The 13,912-nt window shown below is 41.1% G+C and overlaps 1 protein-coding gene across 2 annotated transcripts in view; it reads left to right on the top strand.

Annotated features, from left to right (window-relative positions):
• The window catches only part of FRMD4B (FERM domain containing 4B), a 195,853-nt gene that overhangs the window by 59,863 nt on the left and 122,078 nt on the right, over nt 1–13,912 (top strand). The window contains exon 1 of one of the 2 annotated variants that reach the window (XM_077276139.1): nt 7,893–8,107. The exons of the other annotated variant lie outside the window; for it this stretch is intronic. Coding sequence (XP_077132254.1) covers nt 7,946–8,107 — 162 coding nt within the window. The 5' untranslated portion in view covers nt 7,893–7,945. Of the gene's footprint in view, nt 1–7,892; nt 8,108–13,912 lie in introns of those variants that run through there. 2 annotated transcript variants of the gene reach the window in all.

Genomic DNA, 13,912 nt, shown 5'->3' with positions numbered 1-13,912 from the left:
TATAAATCCATATGCAGTGAGCTCCCCCTAGTGGTGACTGTATAAATCTATGCACAGTGAGCTCCTTCTGGTGGTGACTATATAAATCCATATGCAGTGAGCTCCCCCTAGTGGTGGCTGTATAAATTCATATACAGTTAGCTCCCCCTAGTTGTGACTATATAAATCCATATACAATGAGCTCCCCCATAGTGGTGACTGTATAAATCCATAGGCAATGAGCTTCCCCTAGTGGTGACTGTATAAATCCATATGCAGTTAGCTCCCCCTAGTGATGACTATATAAATCCATATGCAGTGAGCTCCCCCTAGTGGTGACTATATAAATCCATATGCAGTGAGCTCCCCCTAGTGGTGACTATATAAATACATATGCAATGAGCTCCACCTAATGGTGAATATATAAATCCATATGCAGTGAGCTCCACCTAGTGATGACTATATAAATCCATATGCAGTGAGCTCCCCCTAGTGGTGACTATATAAATACATATGCAATGAGCTTCCCCTAGTGGTGATTGTATAAATCCATATGCAGTGACCTCCCCCTAGTGGTGACTATATAAATCCATGTGCAGTGAGCTCCCCCAGTGGTGACTGACTATATAAATCCATACGCAGTGAGCTCCCCCTAGTGTTGACTGTATAAATCCATATGAAGTGAGCTCCACCTAGTGGTGACTATATAAATCCATATGCAGTGAGCTCCCCCTAGTGTTGACTGTATAAATCCATATGAAGTGAGCTCCACCTAGTGGTGACTATATAAATCCATACGCAGTGAGCTCCCCCTAGTGGTGACTATATAAATCCATATGCAGTGAGCTCCCCCTAGTGGTGACTATATAAATACATATGCAATGAGCTCCACCTAATGGTGAATATATAAATCCATATGCAGTGAGCTCCACCTAGTGGTGACTATATAAATCCATATGCAGTGAGCTCCCCCTAGTGGTGACTATATAAATCCATTTGTAGTGATCTTGCCCCTGGTTGGTGGCTGCATATAGCCAAAATCATATAACGTAACACGTCAGTAAATATTGCATTGCCTTCAGGGTCGGTTCTGGTGCTCAGTGGTGATTTTCCTTGATTTATTGCTTTCTCCAGAGCTACTCGAGTAATCAACTACTTTACTGTCGCTGCAGAAGGAGTAATTATTTTCCCAGTGTCTGAGACCGGGCTGCAGTTATTGTTTTGGCATAGAGTATATAGTCCAATCTCACCAGTTTAATGGTGATTTATCTGTACTTAACCCTTTCACCCCCGGTCTTAAAGGACCACTGAACCCCAAAATTGGAATTTTCATTTGTGAAGCGTGAAGGCAAAATACATTGTTTCCCGCTAACCTGACAATCCCGTGCAGCCCCGGTAAAAAGTAAAGCAGCAATCTCGTCTATTACAATCAGGAACGCAAACGACATCTTAAAGGAGAAGTCCACACCTTCACAACCTTTTTTTTTGCTACAGTGAATGTAAAATAAAAATTAAAGCAAAATTGCACATAGTCTAGTGTTTTGTGTATACAGCTCCAGGTCAGACCTCTCTGTCTCCACGATAACCGACTACAAACACACTCGTTAATATGTAAGCGGGTAGGGTGTGATTAGGGACCCCTTTAAGGGAAGCCAGAAGCTGAGTACGTAGCATGCAGGCTGCTGTATGCTGCTCCTCCATTGCACATGGCGCAGTCAGACCCCTCCTGTCTTGCAGGAGCCCCAAGCACTTTGTATAATAGGTTTGTGCTTTTCTTCTGCTTTAACACGGGCCGAGATTCTAGTAAAAGTGACGTCATATCCCATCTGGCTGCAACTGACATTCGGACGGTCACTTTGCCAGGGTGTGGTCCAAAACCGAAGGGTAATGCCAAAAACAGCAAAAGACTGAGGCTCCACTTAACCCGTCCTTCTATACTTCCAGAGAAGTCGTAGATCTACAGTATGGAGAACTATTGGTACTGTGGCTTGCAAAAGTATATGACCTCCATAACCCGGAATGTCATTGTTTTTTTTTGCGTTTGCATCAGTTCATGTACAGAACATGCCGACAACTGTGAACATTTGGTTTTCTCAAAGAATGCTCAAGAATATCCCTGCATTTTGCACCTTCCATCTTCCCAACGACTCTGATCATTTTCCCTGTCCGTGCTATCGAAAAGCATCCCCATAGCATGATGCTGCCACTACCATGCTTCACTGTGGGGATGGTGTTCTTGGGGTGATGAGCTGTGTTGGTCTGGCACTAGACATAACATTTACCTTGGTGGCCAAAAAGTTCAGTTTTGGTCTCGTGACCACAGCACCTTCCTCCATACATTTGGGGAGTCTCCAATATGTCTTGGCAAACTCAAAGCGAGCCTTGCAATTTTTGTATGTAAGTAAAGGCTTATTTCTGGCCATTCTTCTGTAAAGGCCACCTCTATGAAGTGTACGGCATATTGTGGTCGTATGGACAGATACTCCAGTCTCTGCATCTCCTTCAGGGTTACCTTTAGTCTCTGCTGCCGCTCTGATTAATGCCCTCGTTGCCCAGACTGAGAATTTTGGAGGGCGGCCGTCTCTTGGCAGGTTTGTTGTGGTGCCATGTTCTTTCCATTTGATGATAATGGATTTGATGGTGCTCCAGGGGATCATCAGAGATTGGGATATTCTCTTATAACCCAACCCTGACTTGTACTTCTCAACTACTTCGTCCCTGACTTGTTTGGAGATCTCCTTGGTCTTCATGTTGGTGTTTGGAGATCTCCTTGGTCTTCATGTTGGTGTTTGGAGAGCTCCTTGGTCTTCATGTTGGTGTTTGGAGATCTCCTTGGTCTTCATGGTGTTTGGTTAGTGGAGCCTTTTGTTAATGGTGTTGCAGCCTCTGTGGCCTTTCAGATAAGGTAAAGTGTATATACTGACACAGGTTCGGACAGACCCATAGGGTAACAGGGGAATCCCCTGGCTGGCCCTTGTGCAGATTGGCCTCCAACTCCCCTGTATGGGCAGTACTTGGCATAATTCATTTGATTCACTCTGTACAGAAAAAAAGCAGCATCTCATCATTCATTAACCAAACTGCCTAATGAGGAATGAGGTATTAGTGAGAACCAATAGATCTATTATCTATCTATCATCTATCTATTTTCTATCTATTATGTATTATCTATCTATCTGTCTATCTATCTATCTATCTTTCTATCTATCTATCTATCTAGCTATCTATTATCTATCTATCATCTATCTATCTATTATGTATTATCTATCTTTCTATTATCTATCCACCTTTCGATCTATCTATTATCTATCTTTTATCTATTATCTATCTAACTATTATCTATCTATCTATCATCTATCTATCTATCTATTATCTATCTATAATCTATCTATCTATCTGTCTATCTATCTATCATTTATTTTCTGTCTATTATGTTTTATCTATCTTTCTATCTATTATCTATCTATCTATCTATTATGTATTATCTATCTATCTTTCGATCTATCTATTATCTGTCTATCTATTATCTATCTATCTATCTATCTATCTATTATCCATCTATCTATTATCTATCTATTATGTATTATCTATCTATCTTTCTATTATCTATCTATCTATCATCTATCTATTATCTATTTATTATCTATCTTTCTATCTATCTATCTATTATCTATCTATCTATCTATCTATCTATCTATCTATCTATCTATCTATCTATTATCCATCTATCTATCTATCTATCATCTATTATCTATCTATTTATCTATCTATATATCTCTATTATCTATCATCTATCTATCTATTATCTATCTATCTATTATCTATCTATCTATCTATCTATCTATCTATCTATCTATCTATTATCTATCTATCTATCTATCTATCTATTATATATCTATTATCTATCTCTCTATCTATCTATCTATCTATCTATCTATCTATCTATCTATCTATCTATCTATTATATATTATCTATCTATTATCTGTCTATTAACTATCTATCTATCATCTATCTATCATCTATGTTCTATCTATTATCTATCTATCTATCTATCTATCTATCTATCTATCTCTGTTGTGAATTGAACTTTTTTGGCTCCCTCTTGTGGTCACTAGCGACATGACACTTTGATTTTCTTTCCCCAGCTTGGTACCCACCTGGTTCGTTAGTCCAGGGGTGCTGCTATTTAAACTCCCTGGATTCTCAGTCTGGTGCCTGGCATCGTTGTAATCAGTTCCTTTCTGTTTGCTCCTGTCTGCTGGTCCTGGTTCTTTGCAAAATAAGCTAAGTCCTGCTTCCTTATTTTTTGGTTATTTGCATTGCTCTTATTTTTGTCCAGCTTGTACTAAATGTGATTCCTGATATTGCTGGAAGCTCTAGGGGGCTGATATTCTCCCCCCGTGCCGTTAGACGGTTCGGGGGTTCTTGAATATTCAGCGTGGAAATTTTGATAGGGTTTTTGCTGACCGTATAAGTCATCTTCCTATATTCTGCTATTAGTCAGTGGGCCTCTCTTTGCTAAAACCTAGTTCATTCTTACGTTTGTCTTTTCTTCTTACCTCACTGTTACTATTTGTTGGGGGCTTGTATCCAACTTTTGGGGTCTTTTCTCTGGAGGCAAGAAAGGTCTATTGTTTCCCTTCTAGGGTTAGTTAGTTCTCCAGCTGGCGCGAGACGTCTAGAACCAACGTAGGTACGTTCCCCGGCTACTGCTATTTGTTGTGCTAGGATCAGTTATACGGTCAGCCTAGTTACCACTGCCCTATGAGCTGGTTTTTTGTGTGTGCAGACTTGGTAATAACCTCTGAGACCCTCTGCCATTGGGGTCATAACATATCTCGTCATTAGCCCAATTCTATAAGCACACACTTTTATTACCATATCACATATATTTCTATACCAGAAGTCGTGCATTTACTCGCTGACATTCCATATTTCCTCGGGGTGATTTCTATACCCGACTTCACGCCCCCAGTATAAGGAAACACGGGGCGAACGTTTCCTAGATCATTTTGATGATTGCGCTGTTTGATTTTTGGGTTGTGACTTCCTGATTCTTGACTTGGCAACTAACAGATGTTTAACAGTGGTAGAAATGATTGTCTCAGCGAAAATCCTGTAATATCAGCAGAGCAGGTGTCAGGAGGAGCCGCTTCTCTGTGGCTTTGGTTAGAAGTCATCCACAAGATGTAACTCGAAGCTCTGGGACCCTCACATAAAAGGTGGCCATAAAATGCTGGGGTACATGTGTCACTTTTACCAACGCGCCCCTTATTATAGCCTCGGCACACAACCATGTAGAGGCCTTCGGCAGACTGACTGTGCTGCCAGGTCATAGATAATATTGGACAGTCATTGCATAATAAAGCATTTTCTTACTTCTATGAATCCTTTCACATTTTCAAGATCTCTGCTTGCTGTTATGAATTGGAAAGTTCCTTGTTTATTTCTAGTGGATGAAAATCCAATGATCACATAGTTATAAGCGCTCTGAAAATGACGCGATTTCTAATTATGCATATTTTAGTAAATGATATCTTAATTATAAATGTATCAGTTTATATATTTTATTGTATATATTATTATAAATGTATATATATATTAAATTTTTATATTGAATTATAAATTAACAATCATTTCTTAAAGGAGGTTGTCACAACAGAAACAAACTTTTTTAGTTTGGACACCTAAAGTCACCAGAGTGGGTTGCGGCCTGATCTGTGTAGTTACCAAATCTCCCGGAATGTCTAGAAGGATCCTGAAGAAAGGGATAATTTTTGGACAGGGATAATTTTTGGACTCTTGGTAGAGTTGGAAAATCTGTTAGGAACACAACATTTCTATTGGAGCCCACTCATCCAGTTGCACATTCGGAGGCTGAAAAAAGACTGTGGTATTAATGTGGCATGTGAATAGTGTGCGTGGCTTTAAAAAAAAAATGGTAGTGCATTCCAGACTACAATCACCCAATTATCAGTTGAAAAATTTGGCAGGTTTGCAATTCTGGCTAAACGAAGGGGGCATGAGTGAGGGAAGCCCCTCTGATGTCTTGTCCATATATCCCATTACAGGGGTGAAGATCAGTGCTGATCATGTGATGCTTGCAACTCCTTGTAGGGCAAATCTCTCTTTCCAGTCATTGACTGGTAGCAGAGATAGTTAAAGCAGCCAAAAATTCATCCACAAAGGATGGAATCTGTTTAAAGAGAATCTATCAGCGGCTTTTTGCATAATGTAGGGGCAGAGAGCTTGATTCCTGTGATGCGTGGTTTGCTCAGCAGTTTTCTGTAGTTTCAATGCAATCAGTGTTTTATTAGCAAGAGATGATCACTAGAGGACTGGGTGTCACGTGCAAGACAGTCCAGCTAATCTTTGTAGCACCACTGACTGACAGCTTGCACAGCTCAGCAGTCACAGCACCGCTACATCTACAGCAAAGAAAACAGAGATTCTATCAAAACTACACCAAGCAGCCTGGTAAGTGATACATCACTGGAATCAGGGTATCTGCCCTGGGTGGAGTTATGCATAGCTCAGCAGTCATAGCACCGCTACATCTACAGCAAAGAAAACAGAGATTCTATCAAAACTACACCAAGCAGCCTGGTAAGTGATACATCACTGGAATCAGGATATCTGCCCCTACATTATGCTGCTCTCAGATTCCTCATCAAACACCTGCTGACAGATTGCCTCTAACAACTCTTTGACAGTTTTCTTTCGGAGTCAAAACGTCACAAAAAGTGAAAATGTTTTCTCCTTTACGTCGCTCTTCGACCATTTGAAAAAGGGGGTGTCAAAGTGTCTTTGGCTAGCGAGGCAAAAGAGTTGCCAGCAAAGTTTTATGAATCGTGACTTTTTGAAAATATAGGCAAAAAGTTTTCTTTATTTAAAGATGAGGCGAATGTATCAAGCCGTGTGCGACATTTTCATAAATTTGCAACGCTGCCGCAAGGAGAAGAAGTGACCTAAAAAAGTCCTTTCATGATAACTTTCCCCCAAAGTGTTACAAAAACTGCACCAATGTGAACTGTTGAGAGTCCTGTGTTTGGCCCCATTTTTGCAGTCCCCTCTAGGAACCCCCTCTTCTTTAGGTATCGCTCCTTTCAAGAGATTTCGGAAACGACCATCCCAGGAGAAACCTTAAAATATCCTTTTTTTTTTTCCTCCTCTTCTTCAGCCTTTATCAAAGATGCAAACCCAGTGCGCAGTGCTACCGTGAAGCGTCGTGGTCCTCGGGGCCCCGCGTCGCCTCCCTCTCACCATAACTACAGAGTCTCCATCTCGAGTATTCCTCTGTGGGCCATTATGCCAGTGTTTACAGCCTGCGTGATTCATCTCGGCGACGACGGATCTCTTCATTAATACCATTACGTGACTTTTATCCTCGGGAACAGATTGCTCTTCCTTCATCAAGCTCTAATCTTTTGCCTTTTCCGTCTCTAACCTAGATAATACCCTACTGCGTTCTTTTCGAGCGCGCGGCCCCCAAATCTACCATCACGGACCTTACCAGCCCCAAGACCACGACTCCTCAAAGGCGGTTCTAGAAGGTCATTATTATCGAAGATCAGGGTTAGAATCTTGCAATTTTCATTGCAAAAATTTTGGTAAAATTTTCTCTTTCGACAACTTAATTTTTTTCTTTTTAGAAGATGTTATATTTAGCAAAGTGACGTCATTCTTTCTACTGTCGATTAGCGGATTGTTCTCTAAGCCGCCAGGGATAGACCTGGATGCTCCGGGTAAAGCTTGAGCCGTCGCAGTCGTTGGCTGGTCTTCAAGCAGAAGTTGGATCCTGCCCAGGAAACTGAGTGAAAGACGAGTTTGTCTAATTGACCCTGGCTTCTTTTTCGCTCTTTTTTTTTGTCACTGTGCACAAAATAAAACTCGCTTTCTCGTCCGCTGCCAAAGCAAGCTGTGCACTAGACGGAGACGGGACGATTGAATGAGAGCGCTCCAGCCATGGCTTCTGTGTTCATGTGCGGGGTCGAGGACATGCTGTGCAACGGGAGCCGCTTGGTGTGGAATCTGACCGTGTCCACGTTGAGGAGGTGGTGCACGCACAGGGCGCGGACATGCCAGCTGATGCTGAGGACATGGTGCGGGCTAAGGGAGGTCTACCAGGTAACTTTAAAAAAAGCCAAAAAGTTTCTTTACACTTTCATTTAGTTAGAAACAATGTAACATTTTGAGTCGAAAATATAATTTTTCCCCCAAAATGATGACAATTTGGAGGAAGTGTTACTTTATCGCTACTTAAAGGGATTGTTCATAAAGATTTTGAGTCGTCCTTTTCTTTGTTTTTATATTAACTCTAAGCAAGGAAAGCTGGGTTAATTTCTTTTTATGTGACCTGCTACTTAAAGGGATTGTTCATAAAGACTTTAAGTCGTCCTTTTCTCTCTTTTTTATTGCTAATTCTAAGCAAGAAAAGTTGGGTTAATTTCTTTTTACTTGACCTGCTAATATCCACTTGTCACAACCATTACAGCTCGAAGATACGTGGTCACCCAGCTCTACTAGAGCCCTGAATGGCAAATCTGTTTATTTATATACGGTAACTGAATGTGGGATAAATGGACTGTATTGATTTATAAAGAGGCATTGTTGTCACCCAGCTTTCCCATAAGCAGATATAACATACAAATGGCTATATAAATAATTTTTCACTGTTCTGTCTTAGGAAAGATGTGTGACAACCAATACACTTAATATTATAAGTCTGAGTTGGGTTTGTCACCCAGCTTTCCTAGAGTCCTGAATGGCAAATCTGTTTAGTTATATAATTGAATGTGAGATAAATGGACTGTATTGATTTATAAATAGGCATTGTTTTCTATCTGGAGTCCGGAAAAGGTGAATTGCATCACGTAGGGGTACTATAATGGTGTTCATATTGGTTGTCACCCAGCTTTCCCAGAAGCAGGTATAACATACAAATGGCTATATAAATAATTTTTCACTGTTCTGTCTTAGGAAATATGTGTGACAACCAGTATGTTTAATATTATAAGTCTGAGTTGGGTTTGTCATCCAGCTTTCCTAGAGTCCTGAATGGCAAATCTGTTTAGTTATATAATTGAATGTGAGATAAATGGACTGTATTTATTTATAAACAGACATTGTTTTTTCTCTGGAGTCCGGAAAAGGTGAATTGCATCACGTAGGGGCGCTATAATGGTGTTCGTATTGGTTGTCACCCAGCTTTCCCATAAGCAGATATAACATACAAATGGCTATATAAACAATTTTTCACTGTTCTGTCTTAGGAAAGATGTGTGACAAACCAATATGTTTAATATTTTATGTCTGAGTTGGGTTTATCACCCAGCTTTCCTAGAGTCCTGAAAGGCAACTCTGATTAGTTATTCTTGAATACGGATAAAAGGTTTATATTAATATATCTAGGCAAATCTGTAATTCTGGAGTCTGGAAAAGTTGGATAACATGACCTATGAAGGTGTTATTTCTTGCAACCCAGCTTTCCCCAAAACAGAGTTTTTGAACTGAACTCCACTTTTATTCATTAGGGAATACATATTTAAGAATTTTCTTTCTGGGGCCTGGAAAAGCTGGATTGCATCATGCATGGGTACCTTAATGGTGTCTTTATTGGTCGACACCAAACTTTTGCACAAGCAGATAGAATTGGCCATAAAGATCTTATGTCTGATCCTAGGAAAGCTGGGTGACATCCAGTATATTCAATATTAATATATGAATAATCTTAGCTTTCATTGAGTCCTGAAAGGCAGATCTGCTTAGTTATACTTAAATATGAAAAAGGGGACTTAACTCTTTGATATCTAAGCAAATTTGCTATTCTGGAGTCTGGGAAAGCTGGATAACACCGCCAATCACAGCTGCATTGCTTGCAACCCAGCTTTCCCAGAAACAAATATAATTCAGCAATGACTTTATAGATTTTTTTTTCACTTAGGTTGTTTAATCTAGTTTTAATCTAATTTTTTTGGGACCTACTTACAGCACTCAGATGGATTGTCATCACCTAGATTTTCTAGAGTCCTGAAAGGCAAATCTGCTTGAATATGGGTGAAAGGACTGCATTCATTTATATTCATGCAAATGTCTGGCAAAGTTGGATTGCCCCACCTGTGAAGGCTGTATTGCTGACAATCCAGCTTTCCAAGAAAAAAATATAATTAAGAAAGTAATAAATTACTTTTTTAATAACTGCAGGACTCCATTGATTTGCAACATTATTATTAGGAGTTCTTAAGAATTCCATGTAACCCTGATTTGCTTATGTTTGTTCCTAGAAAAGCTGGATGGCACTTAAAGGGAATCTGTCACCTGAATTTGGTGAGACCAGTTTTGGGTCATATGGGCGGGGTTTTCGGGTGTTTGATTCACCCTTTCCTTACCCGCTGGCTGCATGCTGGCCGCAATATTGGATTGAAGTTCATTCTCTGTCCTCCGGAGTACATGCCAGCGCAAGGCAATATTACCTTGCGCTGGCGTGTACTCCGGAGGACAGAGAATGAACTTCAATCCAATATTGCGGCCAGCATGCAGCCAGCGGGTAAGGAAAGGTTGAATCAAACACCCGAAAACCCCGCCCATATGACCCAAAACTTGTCCCACCAAATTCAGGTGACAGGTTCCCTTTAACATATCTACACCACATTCTCAGAGATCCACTTTCCCAGATTCCGGAAAAGCAAGTTGGTTTCATTATGCAAAATGAATGCATTGCTCCATAAATATCCACATTTGACATTCTGGATTCTGGGAAAGCTGGATACCGTTACCTGTGAAAGGTATGTTTAAAGATGCTTGCATTCGTTGTAACGTAGTTTCCCCAATATTCCAAAAATGTGCAGCAATATATCCCATATACATAAATAGATATCAGGATTCCGGGAAAGCTGGGTGAAAACCTGTCATTGCTTGGTACTTATGTAAGAACTCCTTTAGACCTGATGATTTCATACAATTCAGAGAAGTGACCAACGCTGCGGAAGAATTTCAATATGAGTCATGGGCACGAAGTTTGGGGCTCTGCCTTGTATTTCCCGAAATAAAAGATATTACGCGACCTCATGTTCTATACGGATATAATGATGTAACATTTATACAAGGAGCTAATCAGACCCTGATCATTAGGGGGGTCCCGGGAACAGATAATTAGGGGGTCACTGTCATTTTGGTGTCTCCATCCCCCTGCACAGAGATTCATAATCCTTAATGATACTTTTTGATAATGTCTACTACTACTATAATGTCTCACGACTTCGTATACACGGGGAGAACATACAGACTCCTGGCAGATGTTGTCCTTGGTGGGATTTGAACCCAGGACCCCAGAGCTGCAAAACAAGCACTCAGGGTTTATATACACTATCTGGGCATTGGATAGCGCTATCCGTATGGTAAAAGGCTTTATAATCATTTTTAGGAAAGTTTCCGCTATTGTTAAACTGCTATCTAGGGACCTACAGTAATATTTATCTGGGCAGTGTATGGCACAATCCGGGCACTTCAGGCATTGTTTATCTGGGCACTGTCTAGCTGTGTATAAATGGTTAAAAGTGGTATACTATGTTTTTATGTTGTATATGTCACTATTTATCGGAGCATTTGCGTTGCGTCAGAGCCATTAAAGGACTGTACGGTAATATTTATCTGGGCAGTGTGTGTGGCACAATCCCGGCACTTTAAACACTATTTATATGGATATTTTGTGACATTATTTGAGCACAGCGTAGCATAATAATATGGTAATGTGTATACAAAATGTAATGTGTTTCACAATTATATAAGTTCTCTTTCTTTATGTTAAAACTCTGTGTTCGCCTTCGGAAAATTGTATGAATCTAATTTCTACGTTTTATATAGCCGCTGTAGTTTTATTTTAAGAAAGAAAAATATTTTAAATTAAATTATTTTACTAAGTTTCTTCCTTTATTCATTTATTGCTTATTATTTCCACAATTTTTATAACGATGGAATGAAATGTAGCACCACTTCTTCGGATGTGATCAGCAGCGGAATGTCTTATATTCACCCATCCAAAAAAAAAACCAAGAAAAAAAACCCCCAGAATCCTATGAAATGGCATAGTTACATTTCTACTATATAATTGTCACTTCCGTCTGTCTGTCCTTCTGTCTGTCACAGATATTCATTGGTCGCGGCCTCTGTCTGTCATGGAAATCCAAGTCGCTGATTGGTCGCGGCAAAACGGCCATGACCAATCAGCGACGGGCACAGTCCGGCGGCAAAATGGCCGCTCCTTACTCCCCGCAGTCAACGCTCACACAGGGTTAATGGCAGCGGTAACGGACCGCGTTATGTCGCGGGTAACGCACTCCGTTACCGCTGCTATTAACCCTGTGTGACCAACTTTTTACTATTGATGCTGCCTATGCGGCATCAATAGTAAAAAGATCTAATGTTAAAAATAATAATAAAAAAAAAAAAATCGTTATATACTCACAGTCCGTCGGCCCCTCGGATCCTGAACCGGCCTTTCCCGCTGCTCGCGACGCTCCGGTGACCGCCCCATGCATTGCGGTCTCGCGAGATGATGACGTAGCGGTCTCGCGAGACCGCTACGTCATCATCTCGCGAGACCGCAATGCACTCTTGGGACCGGAGCACGCGAGGAGCATCGGTAAACGCTTCGCCTGGATCCGGGGCCAACAGAAGGTGAGTATATAACTATTTTTTATTTTAATTCTTTTTTTTAACAGGGATATGATGCCCACATTGCTATATACTACGTGGGCTGTGCAATATACTATGTGGGCTGTGCTATATACTGCGTGGGCTGTGTAATATACTACGTGGGCTGTGCAATGTACTACATGGGCTGTGCAATGTACTACGTGGGCTGTGCTATATACTGCGTGGGCTGTGTAATATACTACGTGGGCTGTGCAATGTACTACATGGGCTGTGCAATGTACTACGTGGGCTGTGCAATGTACTACGTCGGCTGTGCAATGTACTACGTGGGCTGTGCAATGTACTATGTGGGCTGTGCAATATACTGCGTGGGCTGTGCTATATACTACGTGGGCTGTGCAATATACTACATGGGCTGTGTTATACACTACGTTGCCTGTGTTATACACTATGTGGCCTGTGTTATACACTACATGGCCTGTATTATACACTACGTGGGCTGTGTTATATACTGCATGCGTGGGCTGTTATATACTACGTGAGCTGTGTTATATGCTACGTGAGCTCTAATACACTCCATGGGCTGTGCTATATACTACGTGGCTGTGCTATATACTCCGTGGGCTGTGCTATATACTCCGTGGGCTGTGCTATATACTACGTGGCTGTGCTATATACTACATGGCTGTGCTATATACTGTCATGTCGGACGCTGTTCAGACCAGGTCGTTCGACAGACAGCGGTAATTCCACTTTTGACCACTATGTGCTCATTGGCGTCGGCTAGATTTTATCTAGCTGGTCCGGGGTTAATTTACCTGATGCTCGGACTGGAAGCTGGGCCATTCCCATTGCCTTTAAATAGTTCTCCTGATCATTGGGCGTCGCCGATTATAGCTTCTGTCTTGTGCGTTGTTATCTCGGTCTGGAGTGGAGAGCTGGTGGTTGGAGTATCGTTGCTGGTGGTGTATTTCCCTTTGTCTTATTTACTCCTTCCTATATTTGTATTTATTTTGCCCTGCACATTTATAGTGAATTCCTGAGTGACGGCGGCGTGGTGTATATTTTCCTTTATCCTTGTCTGTGCTAACTGTGGGTATTGGTGTATTACCTCTTCACTGGGTGGTGGGTGATGGTTTCAGCTTAGGGTTGAAACAGGAGACAGGGTGAGGGTCGAGGCCTAGACATGCACACCATCAGTGTAAACTTCAGGTAGAGGGTCAGTCAGGATTTTCCCAGTCTGAGGGAAATTGCAGGGGCCCGGGTTATTAGCTCTTG

This window comes from Ranitomeya variabilis, chromosome 8, assembly GCF_051348905.1.
Source record: "Ranitomeya variabilis isolate aRanVar5 chromosome 8, aRanVar5.hap1, whole genome shotgun sequence".
NCBI lineage: Eukaryota > Metazoa > Chordata > Amphibia > Anura > Dendrobatidae > Ranitomeya > Ranitomeya variabilis.
This window is presented reverse-complemented; position numbering and strand designations above follow the sequence as displayed.